Here is an 11,818-nt window from a genome sequence, read left to right on the forward strand (position 1 = left end):
AGATAGATAGATAGATAGATAGATAGATAGATAGATAGATAGATAGAAAGAACAAGAAAAGGTCTGGGAGATGCATAACTAAAAGTCAAATCGTGTTTTTCACAAAATCTCCATTAGTATATAGCTGGTGGAGAAGAATGTAGCAGGTTTGCACAATGATCAGGTTTGGACTTTAAGTAAATAAATGAAGTGGTCAAGGAGAGTTGAACTCTGACTTGAAAAGCTTGAAAAACATGTCACATGACAGCTGCTATTGCACCACACTAGATGCGTCTTTCCTCTCCCCCCCTGTCTCGAGTACAGCTCGATAAATACTGCGCTGTTTCTTGGATGCTTAAAAAGCGATTTAAACTTCACATTTCCTTTGATGGAATCCGTTATTTCCAGATGACATGGCTGACGTTCTTTGTGCACATTATAGTGTAAACACTCATTAATCTCCCTCAAGATTCCTAAAGTGCACTGGGGATTCAGAGCCTGCCAGTGAGTGGTATCTCTGCCAGACCACTTCCCATTCAGGTTATTATGGAAAAAAAAACATTCCTGGTGGAAACAGTGTGTCTCCCAGTAAGGGATGAATAAAGGAAAAACAGTGGGAGTGTTGGTTTCTCATACGTGCGGTCCTTCTCAGGGATTTCCTTGATGGCGATGCGTACGTGGTTGCTCAGGTCCCTCCCAGCGTACACCACACCGTACGTCCCTTTACCCAGAACTACCTTGTCGCCATTATCATTGGTCTCATAGATGTACTGCAGGGAGAAATGAAGACAGTGGGAATCAGGAAGTATGAGCATCAAAGTAACTGTGAGGAATTTCACAAGCAGAAGAGAGAAATATGAGGAGTGGAGAGAACAGATGTTTCAGTCAGGGACTTGTGCCATGATTACAGAATCAACAAAGTCCAGACTTTGGAGAATAAATATAAAATCAAATATGAATGTATGACACCATGTTTTGATGTGGTTGAGAATTTGATTTCCACCAAGCAATTGCAGCTGTTTTCTACTTGTTGAGGCAAGTGAGGCCTAAAATAGAGCACACACTGCGTCAGTGGAATGGAGGACTGAGACTGACCTCTAGTATTCCCTCAGCTAGATGGTTCAGGTCCGTGGCAGGCTGTTCAGACAGCTGAAGCAGAGAGTTTACCAGCTCGCAGAAACTAGTGAGAGAACAGTGTGAGGAGGCATTGTTGGAGGTGAGAATATGCTCTTAACCGAACATGTGGTTGAACATGTGGTTTCAGTGAATTGGGGGAAAAAAAAAATTAAAAAAAAAAATCAGACATGCCTGTAGACTTTTGCCAAAGAAATTACCTATAAAAGGAAAATGCCCAGGTATGTGGAAGAAAGCATCCCCTTTGTGCATAGCATGAACATAGTTCACTGTGGAGGTTTTCATCACAGTTATATGGTAGGAAGTACCAAGAAAAACTCTATATTGTATCAGGATTTAGGAGTGCTTTGACTTCACTTCCATTATACTGAGGCAGCAGAGGTTTCATCAGTGGGTCTCTCAAAACTGAATCTGTCTGCAGTGGTAGACACCACAAGAGTTTAGAAGGAAAGGTCTTTTTGTGATTTGGGTCAACTGACTCTTAAAGTTACAGTGAAAAACAATCTGTCCTAGGGTGATTTTCTAAAGGACACTAAAAAAAAAAAAATGTGACTCATACAATGCGATTGCAACACACTCCTTTCAGCAAAGCTAGATTATAACTGCCTGATCGCCGATTATCTTCCTGCACCCTAGAATGTGGGTATGTTTTTGTCTACTCATTCACACACAACACACAAAACACACAATTTGTCCCACTGTATCTTTGCCAATCTATCAGTCACTCACCCTTTACAGTGAAGCTCAGAAGGGAAGCAGAGCTGGAAGTCATCTGAGTTGTAGTGGACATACAGGAAGCAACTCCGCTCATCAATCTTTGAAGCACTTTTGAGGGAAAAAAGGCAAATTTAAATATTCAAATAGTCCTAATCCTAAATGTAATTGTTATGAAAACACATGGGCGGTGTCAAAAACTGTATATAGAACTCTGGTGAACATAAAGGATGTTGACATTGATTAAAACAGACGGTGTATCCATCAACCCCCTTTTCTGTTCCAGGGAACCAACGGCTGATGTTTGCATTACAAAAGGAATCAGCTTTGGGATTGATTCATTCAGTAAATGCTGATGAGCAAGGCCCTGCACCAAACACAATGCAACATGATAACGTTGTTTGCTTGCTGTTTTTCAGTAGCCCAGCAGCTGACTGTTTTGGGGCTGAAAATTGCCCAAGTGGCAAATCGGCAGACACGGCAAGGCTAAAGTACACAGCCACACTTGATCATTATGCAGAATCAACAAAAGTCTATAACAAAGACGCCTGAATCCATATTGACAAAACAAAAATCTGGCTGACATGCAAGGTTTCCCAGACAACCCGCATGTTTTGGGTCCTTTGACTCAGCTGCAGGCTTGAACACACCCAGACCTCACAGATATGTGAGAGATGTTAGCGCATGATGTACTCCACTTTACCTCACTCCCCGAATTGCAGAGGCTGGAAAAGTCCATTGGTGTAAGCCTTTCTGTAGAATCAAGGAGGAGAGTTAAAGACACGGGACTAAGACAGTTGGACTACTGAATAAATAGTGTGTTACCCATGACCGAGCAGCTTTCATACGCATTCATGTAGACATGCGAGAGAAAGGAAGCAAACAGTCCTGAGGCATGAAGTCATGTTTTTCGTCACACAGTGACATTCAAAGAACGCACCCACCTGATAAAACATTCACTGGAGCATAAAACATTGTGACAAAAGTTGGGTCATCCTGTTGTTATGCAATTTATTCTGCATTCTATGTGTATGGCAGGTAGTCAAAAAGATGTATTCAGAAAAGAAGGAGGCTCTGTGGGGGGAGGGTAGACAGAGGGTCTACATACCTTTAAGGGTGTGACATGTTTCAACTGGACAGTGAGACTTTCGTCCTCCTCGCTCACACACACAATAGCTGGTTGGAGGACTTTACTGGGCTCCAGGATGAGCACCTGAAAAGCAGAAAATGTATTTATTTCTAATGAGAGGTGAAAGCTTTCTCACTTTCTCCATCATTTCCTGACCATATCCCTCAATACTGTTAACAGAATTACAGCAGTGCGTGTTAACCTTAAAATGGACAGAGCTGGTTAACAATGAACAGATACTGACTACCAGAGAAGTTTATAGTTTTCTGTATATTGTTATGGTTAGTGTCAAAGTTATCGGTGACGTCTTACTGGGCAGCGGCCTGTGGAGTCAGTGGGTTTACAGGTCTGCAAAAGCAGCTCCATCCAGAAGTCCATGCTGTCCTGCTTTAGAGATTTCACCTCAGGTAGCTTTGCAAATTGCCGGTACAGGATGTACGTCTCCATGATCGATGCCACATACCTGAGAGGAACACCAACCTCATTAATCCATGTGAAATGAATAAGTAAATAAGACCATAATCCCTCTCAATGCTTTCTAGTCCAAAAAAGGGTTTCTCATTTTTCAATCAAATCAATGAATCATCCTGATGATGATTAAATATGTTGGTCTGCGTGATAATGAAGAACCGCCTCACCAGACAGGGGCCTTGAGCCTGTAGAGTTTTTCAGAGGCCAAGATGACTTTCCGATGTTCGTTGACGAGGATGTTTGCTCCGAGGTAGAAGCCGACGTCCCAGTAGTCCTTCATCTTCTCCAAACTGCCTTTTCTACCGAGCAGGGTGCTTATAGTCACACCTGAACACCAACACAAACACAGAGCAAAAACAGTTACAAAATGACAGATACATTTCCAAACTAATAGGCTCATATGTGCATCAACAGATGATGGCCCTGTGCACAACCACAAGCCCATTCATCTCCAGCATGCTGAGCCGGAGCAGCAACAATGTAGTAATATAAGGCCATCATGCATGTGCATTGCTGGCACAGAATTTGCCAGCAATTGATAAATAATAATATATAAATTCTAAACACTAATACACAATTGTATCAATCCTGATGTGTATTGTGAAATGTTTCTCAAGTACTCTATGTATAAACACACTCTCCTACATCATGCAATTAGCTGTAAAACGATTGGTTTTCTGCATATTGCAATGCATGCATAAAACATTTAAACTCTAACCAGAACTGTGGCTTTGCCAATTCAACATATGGGTTGTATCATAGCAAAACCTATGGATTATATTATACCCCTTAAATGTAAAGTGTAATTCATAGGTAGGTTAAACTTTGACACACTAAACCTGTGGACCATAAACATATATTCTTGCCAAATGATCAGAGCAGGTATTTGTCACTGATTCTCTCTGATTAATAAAGCATTACGCACCTATTTTGCGCATCTCAATAGAAGTGTCAAATTCATGTCCAGCAACCATCAGGAGGACCACGTTGTTGATGCCCGAGTGAAGAGTTGGCTCGAACTCAAAAGCTTTTCCATACCTGTCGAATAACGTAAAAATATAATGCCAGCACACTGCAAACACATACAAACAAGCAAAAATCATAAGAGTACACATTAAACAGGATCTGTAGTGACAAACTGTAGTTTACAAAAGACAGACAAATGGCACTTCTCATTAGGTTAAGACCAGATCTCAGAACACTAAGTGGTTGTACCAATAGCAGGCATGGTCTCTGCTGCTCTGATCAGTGAACCCAGAGCTCATGAACATGTCTTTGTAGATCCGTCCACAAAGGCAGTAGACGTCTGACACCACATTGACCCCCGACTCCGCAATAGGCAGAATGGCCTCCAGAGCCTTAGCGCGATCTCCGGGGTGATTCCTCCTGGTGTGGTAAAAATGTGACCGTGTCAACAGTGAGGAGCTTTAACAAAAACCTTTACATCTTGGATAAACAAATGACAAATAAAAGGCTACCAGCTGATAAAGGCACAGAAACACTAAACTGAATCCAGAGAAGAGATTACAATAGTTTAATTGTGCTAACTTGTAAAACAAAACGTGGGTGCATTTTCATGGAGCCATCTAGGTACCTGTTTAGAGCAAATATGTAGTTAAATTTGATGTTCTGATGTTTTGCTACCAGACACATGGGCAGGTCGTTCAGAGTCTCCACCAGTTTGATTATGGCATCGTAGTCCTGAGAAAAGACAGTATAATATTCCAATGCATTATTTACTAGGCTTGCATCTAATGACATCTTATAATTACCAGCCGCGACGGTGTGTGGCTGGCATTGTTTTCACTTTGTGAGTCTGTGTGTGTGTCATCATGGCATAATCTGGTCATAAAGTAGTAGGCCAATCCTGCACTCCTACTTCTGGTGCCCTTGCTCAGACCACACCGCTCAAACTCCGCCTTCATTTTGATCTCAACTGCACAGTCCTGACACACACACACACACACACACACACACACACACACACACACACACACACACACACGGCCGGTATCAACCACTGTTTGTAGCCCATGACCTTTTACTCATTTACTCACATGCACAGGTAAACACACACCTGAATGTCCCTGTAGGACAACAGCAGGTTCATAACTACATCAGGGGTGAGCAGCTCTACACTGTCCAGGCGTTTCTGGATGCAGTTTAACTCCTCACTCAGGGCTTGGCCGCTGAACCGCTCCCGTGCCGTACGAATCTCATGCCTGATTGACTCCTGGAAGTACTCGCTGTCGGCACAAAGAGCAGAGGAATTATAACACTCTCACAATCTTGAACAAATCAGCCAATGGGGGAAGCTGTGAGTTACAGTATCAGCAAATGCATGCGTTATCTGAGATGATAATGTTTTTTGGCTAACCACCCGATGGTGAACAAAGCCCTGCAGTTAATGCCTGACCTGGACTGGATTTGTACATTGTTCAGCAGATGCACCAGTCTCTCCACCAGCGGGGTTAGCAGGGGCTCCAGCTGGAAACTAGGCTGCATCAACTCTTTGATACTAGACATCATGATCGTAGCGTCACAGGCAAACACTTTACCCTGAGGCGACACGACGTATGAGATGAATGTGTAACTGCCACACTGCTCCTGAAGGAAGATAATACACACATCATACAAGGGACAAGTGCACACAAGGAGGCCTCAATGGAGCTGAGGCATCATTTGCAAGTTGTAAGTGCTTTTGCTTTTAATGCTTCATTAAATATTTAATGTTAAACTCTTTCATAAATGCAATCGATTTGCTCCTGATTTGAAAATGATCTTTGTCCTTGACTACGGACATAATAACCGCTTCATCAAATCTCTCTCATCCTGCATGAATTGCATTTTTTTATTTCAGAGCTTTTCTCTGTTTTACATAATTGTAAATTGACTATCTTTGGATTTTGTGCCATCAAAGCATTTGATGATGTCACATTTACATTTGGAAAATAGTGATGGAATTTCCCTGACATTGTTCAGACCCAACCATCAAATAGTCAAGAAAATAATCAAAAAAATCAACTGTGTGCCTCTATTGGCTCCATCATGCCACTCCCATTACCGCTAAGATTGCAAAACGTCTGAGGTTTAAAATAATGAATATCCTGAAAATAAATGTTTCCCCCTGTTCAAGATAGATTACCTCTCGGTCATCTTTATATCAGTTCCCATTTAACTTAATAAGTGGTGCATATTCTGACACAATTATTACAAACTAATTAAACCTGACTTTGGGGCATTTTGTAATCCATGTTTGCAGATCTAGTTGACTTATGACATTCATTCATAACAATGACACAATGGAAGTTACCTTGAGAGCCTGTAGATCACTATCTTGCTTGTAACAGTATAGGATGATGTTATTGGTCATGCTGAAACTTTCTCTCACTCCCAAATGATAGTAAAGGGAAGGCTGGCAGAAAGAGTCACTCATCTCAACCACTGCTACATCTGTGGGGGGGGGAAATCGTTTAGGGCTGGTTAGTTTGCGTAATTGGCATAGTACTGCCCATGTGTGTCATCCAAATTGCCCCGTAGTCAGCATGCCTGCACTTGCCTGCGTTGTAGAAACAATCCAGAATGTCTGTGGTGCCCAGGGATATTCTCTCATATGAAATAGTTTTGAAAACCGCGTGCGCGTCCGCGCAGGCTTCCTTCAGGCATTTCAGGGTTAGGTTCTCCTCCGTCTGCGGCACCGATGCGTCCTCGTTCACAATGTATGCCACGGATAAAGCTCTGGTCCGGCTCCGTGGAGAAACGATCGGTTTACCCGAGCCGCTGGCGCTCGGATCTACAGCCGAAGAGTCCTGCCACAAACTTCCAGCTGACACCCAAACGGGATCTTTCCTCCTCTGCTCGTACAGGCTCATTCGCCTGCGCTCTGTCGTGTACATTTGTTCTGCCTTATTCCGCAGCTGAAGCGCAATGCATGTCCTTCGTAGGGACAACTTCCATTATAAAAAACGCAAACAGCACGGTTGCGTGTTCTTGTAATTCCCCAGGTGTGTCGCCGCCCCCGCTCACAGAACATATCCACTGTCATTCCCGGTACTCCTCTCGACCCGCCCTCCCCTCCCCTGCTCCCCTCCGCCCCGCCCCGTCCGCTGACATTTTGAGAGTGAAACTACTCTGCTTCGACTCTCGCACGACACCTGCTGTGAAAATTTTTTATTCAGCAGTTGTCACCACCGCAATGCCACCTTTTAAATACACTTGATATTTTTTTCCAATTATGTCTTCTTGCATATAATGAATGAATAAGCCCCATTCTTTAAATAAATAAGTCAGTCAGAGATGTAGAAACAGGTGGACAAGCTGGGGCGAGAGGGAGATGAATTGTTTGGTCTCTTGCTTTGCTTCACTTGTAGTCTACTTTTTTCAACTTAAATGAAAGGAAAAAAACATAAAAGACAGAGCATACAGTGCTGTTAGTGCGCACTTAGTGGTTTAGCTCAACAAGGATCTAACCCTGGGACACTTAAGCACATTTAAGGCCAGATTCCTATAATATTCTCCAGTTCCTTGCAGTATGATATAAGCTTATATAGGCTTCCAGACCAAGCTAAACCAAAGAAAACAAAAAGTAGTTTCAATGCACAAATGCTTAATATGAATGTTTATTCATAGAAAATTGTAAAATAACCACATGACATCATGTACAAACCTCTGATGAGGTGTCTACATTAAAACTCTCAACTCCAATCCAAATTTTCACTGTCTTTATTTACAGTACATGAATGAAAATTGACTATGAATGCTGTCGGCTTCAGAACAGAAAAATAAAAAGGTTAAGACTGTAAATACACACAGCATTAGTGCAAGGAAACGCATAACAGCATCACCCATTTCTTCCCCTGCACTACAAAAGCAAAAAAAAGAAAAAGGCAATATCATTACAAGTTGTATGTCTGTAATGTTTTACTCTGACAATATGCGATTGACATTCCACGTATCGTACATTGACATATACAGCTGGGACATAGACAAGAGATTAGTCTCCTGTTCAACTTTGTACTGAGTGCTGTGATCCAAAAATATATAATTAACTATTGTATTTAGCAAGGTATCTTTATCTGGCACCGAGCACTTTGTATTGTGAGCACTGTCAGATGTGAGATCAGTCACGCGTCACACAGACATTACACAATCAACCTGAGAATAGGAAGTCTTCTTTGAGACAGTTGTGGCAGGTTTAAGCAACAGTTCAGTAATTACAGATTATACAAACCAGCCTTGTTCCATAATTGTATTAAAGTCCCACATTTACCGGTTCCATTCCCTGCCGAAACAGCTATTTTGTTTAACAGTGACGGTGATGTTGTGCGATCTGAAGGAACTTGGGAAATGTAGTTTATGGAAAACAATTTACTCATCGAGACCCTCGTCGTCTTCCTCCTCCCCCTCCGGCTTGGCGTCCACCTCGCTCGTATCTGAAAACTCATGCAGGAGGACGTACTCGCGGCTGCTGAAGCCAAACTTGATGACATCCTTTTCTTTGAGCTCGTAATAGCGCTGGGCTTCGATGCGCTGATTGTTCAGGTAGGTGCCGTTGCCTGAACCCAGGTCAATGATGTAAGGCCTTACCCTGCGGCCACCGGTGCCGTCTGCACGTGTAAACGCCATCAGTCTACAGAAATACAGGCAGAAAGAGAGACAGAAAGTGTTACCAATACAGCAACAAAATCATCAAAGTGTAATGCAACATGGAGTGGAATTTTGTCCAAATCACACAGATTGAAGTTGTAAAGTACAGCAAAGTAAAGAAAACCTGAGCTGATAATTGTTATTCTTACCGATACTGGAACACTGCATGTTGCTTGGAGCAGGATGGGTGGTCAATGGGGATATCAGCAATTTTTCGCTGACGCCCCAACAAATAGGCACTCTGTCTGTGAATGTACATGACTGGAAGGGGCTCATCATTCTTGAAGGGGTACAGCCGCCATCTGCGCTTAGGAATGCGGGCCTCGGGTGGCTCGTTGTACTTGATCACCACCCCCCGGAATGTGTTTGTATCTTCTGTTAGAGCCCCCGACAGTCCAAAGTTGGGCTTCTCTTTATCAACAGGTGGGTCACTCCCTCCTTCAGACTCTCCCATATCTTGTTCTTGGGTTTCTTCGCGCCGCTGGCGGTTTTCTCTGCGCCGCTCATCGTGCTGCTGCCTCTCAGCTTGTTGAGAGCCAAGTGCGCCTCGCTCTCTCGGTCTGTCTCTGCCGCTGTCTCTCTCCCGCGGTCTGTCTGATTCCCACCTGCTCCGCCTCTCCTCTGGCTGATCGGTCCTTCTCCGCCGCTCATCACCACTGGCCCGATGCTCCTCCCGCTCCTGAGAGATTTTTGGTAAGAAGACGATTATTAGCCAAGGACAAGCTCGAACAGTTACAGATGTTTACAGGCATTACCATATATTATATTACATTCAGTCAGAGTGGCCATTGTTATGTCATTGTTGTATCTGGCATATGACACCGACGACTATGTTGTTCTACTGACATATGCCACTTATAAATGGCGAGTTATTGTAATTACAGTAAGAGCTAAAACATCACATTGACACACACACACCATTTGAGACTGACATCATGAGACTATTACACATAACTACCACTTGTAGGCAGTTGTCATGTGCTAATACCTTAATGGTAGCAATGCTATCCGGCCCACTATAGCCAAATATTGGCTCTGTTTGAAGAAAAAGTTTGAACAACCATTCAATTTTTAAACGGTATTTTTTGTGTATATATTTTTTCCAAAGTTGTGATTTGACATATTATGGTACCTTTTTTTGTAATGCACAACATGCGACTGGTTGGCATTAGATGCCCACAGCCATTGTAATACCTGCATACTGATGAAAAGTGGTATCTGTCAATAGAACACAGGTGACGTACTCACAACCTAACCGTATGTCAGTCCAGCAGCAGTGTGAGGTACAAATAATAATCACTTATCAATCTCTATTAAAGCTGTGAAGCATTTTTTTTTCTTCCTAATTTAGAGCCTAATCACCCGCTTTATTTTGACATCAGCACCACGATGTGGGGGAGAGCGACTTCTTCTGTTTCTGGGAGATCTGCTGCCTCGTCTGACGGGAGATGTCTCTCTTCGAGCTGGTGAACGATCCCTCGTCCTGGCGGGCGATCTACACGAAGAACACAAAAAGAGGTTTAGATGCAGCTAACGCGTTAATAAAGGCTAAGTCAGCGGACAAAGCAACGCGTTTGTAGTGTAAAAAACACATCTGAACTAAAAGCACGTGGTAAAAACTAAGTGACATGTTGATTAAAAATTACCTGCTCGCTCGTCTCCTCGGGGGACTTGAGTTTCCGCTGGATCTCGACCTCGAGCGGCGCGATGTCTGTGGCCTAACGGGGCTCACTTCCTCCTGCTTTACCTTAACTTTGGGCTCCCGCTCCGGTGATTCCCTTCTCTTGTGTCGCTTTTCTTTGGTCATTCTAATATATGTTTACCAAATCCAACCGTTATTTAACTAAACACACATCGCCGTACAAACCAAAGGCGTGTAACAACAAAAGCTAACTCGCGATTACAAAACTTCGACTGTTGTGCTCAAATTACACACTTCCGCTTCCGGGGGTGCGCCGAGAATTTCTGTCAACAGGGACGCAACCAACTTTTGGTTCCGTATGAACGAGTCTGCCATTAACGGTATTTTGAATTAAGCGAGTGTTGTTAAAAATTACGGATTTTGTTTTTTGTCAAAGAACATTTCGTTTTAAAACTCCAAAGGCACATTTGTAAGACGTAAAGTGGACGTGCCATTAAACTCACACAAAGTGGACAGCCAGCGGTCTTCGTTTGTTGTGCTGAATATTATAACAATAGTCTCCAAAATTAGCATTTGTGAACCAAACCACAGATTCCACTCGGACACATTAAAATGGTACGCCTGGACGCTGTTGCCATGCCAATTTAAACGGTTAGAACAAACTTTTTGTGAGCAACGACATCGATATTTCTGTCACTGAAGCTTCACAACAAGACGCTTCTGATTTCTAGTGTATATTTCTTCATTATTTTAACAGAGAACACACAATGATTACATCGGGCGAGTCTCTCGTGAAATACGACAATCCAGTTTGGATCAAAAACACGGACAGAAAATCACCAAAGGTGAGTTTAACGTTACATAGTAACGGCACGAAAGAGTAACGTTAACGTATAACGACTGTATATCATAAACTATCAAAAGAAAAATGTACTTATGAAGCTTAAAGACGTCGTGTGAGTCATTTATGTATATTGAGTTGGAAATAGTAATTTACTTAAAAATATGTTTTACAGGAACAAGTTTGGTTGTATACAAATTACTAAAAGCTAAAAGGTGATTTAAGTCTGTAAACTCTAGAAAAAAAGGTGTGTGGGGGGGGG

At 42.6% G+C, this 11,818-nt stretch overlaps 3 protein-coding genes across 3 annotated transcripts in view; 1 reads left to right on the top strand and 2 right to left on the bottom strand.

The window, feature by feature from the left end:
* LOC116386779 (mitogen-activated protein kinase kinase kinase 5) overlaps positions 1-7,430 on the bottom strand; it is a 16,395-nt gene extending 8,965 nt beyond the window's left edge. Inside the window, exons 1-14 of the mRNA XM_031853292.1 lie at positions 6,987-7,430; positions 6,741-6,880; positions 5,844-6,034; positions 5,505-5,673; positions 5,022-5,128; positions 4,643-4,813; positions 4,353-4,465; positions 3,595-3,754; positions 3,269-3,419; positions 2,936-3,040; positions 2,531-2,580; positions 1,843-1,938; positions 1,075-1,159; positions 616-749 (exon numbers count right to left, since the gene is read on the bottom strand). Coding sequence (XP_031709152.1) covers positions 616-749; positions 1,075-1,159; positions 1,843-1,938; positions 2,531-2,580; positions 2,936-3,040; positions 3,269-3,419; positions 3,595-3,754; positions 4,353-4,465; positions 4,643-4,813; positions 5,022-5,128; positions 5,505-5,673; positions 5,844-6,034; positions 6,741-6,880; positions 6,987-7,323 — 2,009 coding nt within the window. The 5' untranslated portion in view covers positions 7,324-7,430. The remainder of the gene's footprint in view (positions 1-615; positions 750-1,074; positions 1,160-1,842; positions 1,939-2,530; positions 2,581-2,935; positions 3,041-3,268; positions 3,420-3,594; positions 3,755-4,352; positions 4,466-4,642; positions 4,814-5,021; positions 5,129-5,504; positions 5,674-5,843; positions 6,035-6,740; positions 6,881-6,986) is intronic.
* A 703-nt stretch (positions 7,431-8,133) lies between these two features.
* snip1 (Smad nuclear interacting protein) lies at positions 8,134-11,008 on the bottom strand. Its single transcript, XM_031853318.1, has 4 exons — positions 10,720-11,008; positions 10,436-10,568; positions 9,223-9,752; positions 8,134-9,056 (listed from the first exon to the last, which is right to left on the bottom strand). The coding sequence occupies exons 1-4, from the start codon at positions 10,878-10,880 to the stop codon at positions 8,795-8,797; spliced, it is 1,086 nt and encodes a 361-aa protein (XP_031709178.1). The 5' UTR covers positions 10,881-11,008; the 3' UTR covers positions 8,134-8,794.
* A 110-nt stretch (positions 11,009-11,118) lies between these two features.
* The window catches only part of dnali1 (dynein, axonemal, light intermediate chain 1), a 2,657-nt gene continuing 1,957 nt past the window's right edge, over positions 11,119-11,818 (top strand). Inside the window, exon 1 of the mRNA XM_031853502.1 lies at positions 11,119-11,560. Coding sequence (XP_031709362.1) covers positions 11,483-11,560 — 78 coding nt within the window. The 5' untranslated portion in view covers positions 11,119-11,482. The remainder of the gene's footprint in view (positions 11,561-11,818) is intronic.

The sequence above is a fragment of the Anarrhichthys ocellatus genome, unplaced genomic scaffold (genome assembly GCF_004355925.1).
Source record: "Anarrhichthys ocellatus isolate YVR2014 unplaced genomic scaffold, GSC_Weel_1.0 scaffold13, whole genome shotgun sequence".
In the NCBI taxonomy this organism is placed as follows: domain Eukaryota; kingdom Metazoa; phylum Chordata; class Actinopteri; order Perciformes; family Anarhichadidae; genus Anarrhichthys; species Anarrhichthys ocellatus.

Excerpts from the sequence above, each read along its gene's own strand:
- snip1 (XM_031853318.1), bottom strand. The coding sequence starts at position 10,880 with ATGACCAAAGAAAAGCGACACAAGAGAAGGGAATCACCGGAGCGGGAG. Across the intron at positions 10,569-10,719 it reads CCGAGGAGACGAGCGAGCAG|ATCGCCCGCCAGGACGAGGG; the intron begins GTAATTTTTAAT and ends TTCTTCGTGTAG. Across the intron at positions 9,057-9,222 it reads CATGCAGTGTTCCAGTATCG|ACTGATGGCGTTTACACGTG; the intron begins GTAAGAATAACA and ends GTATTTCTGTAG.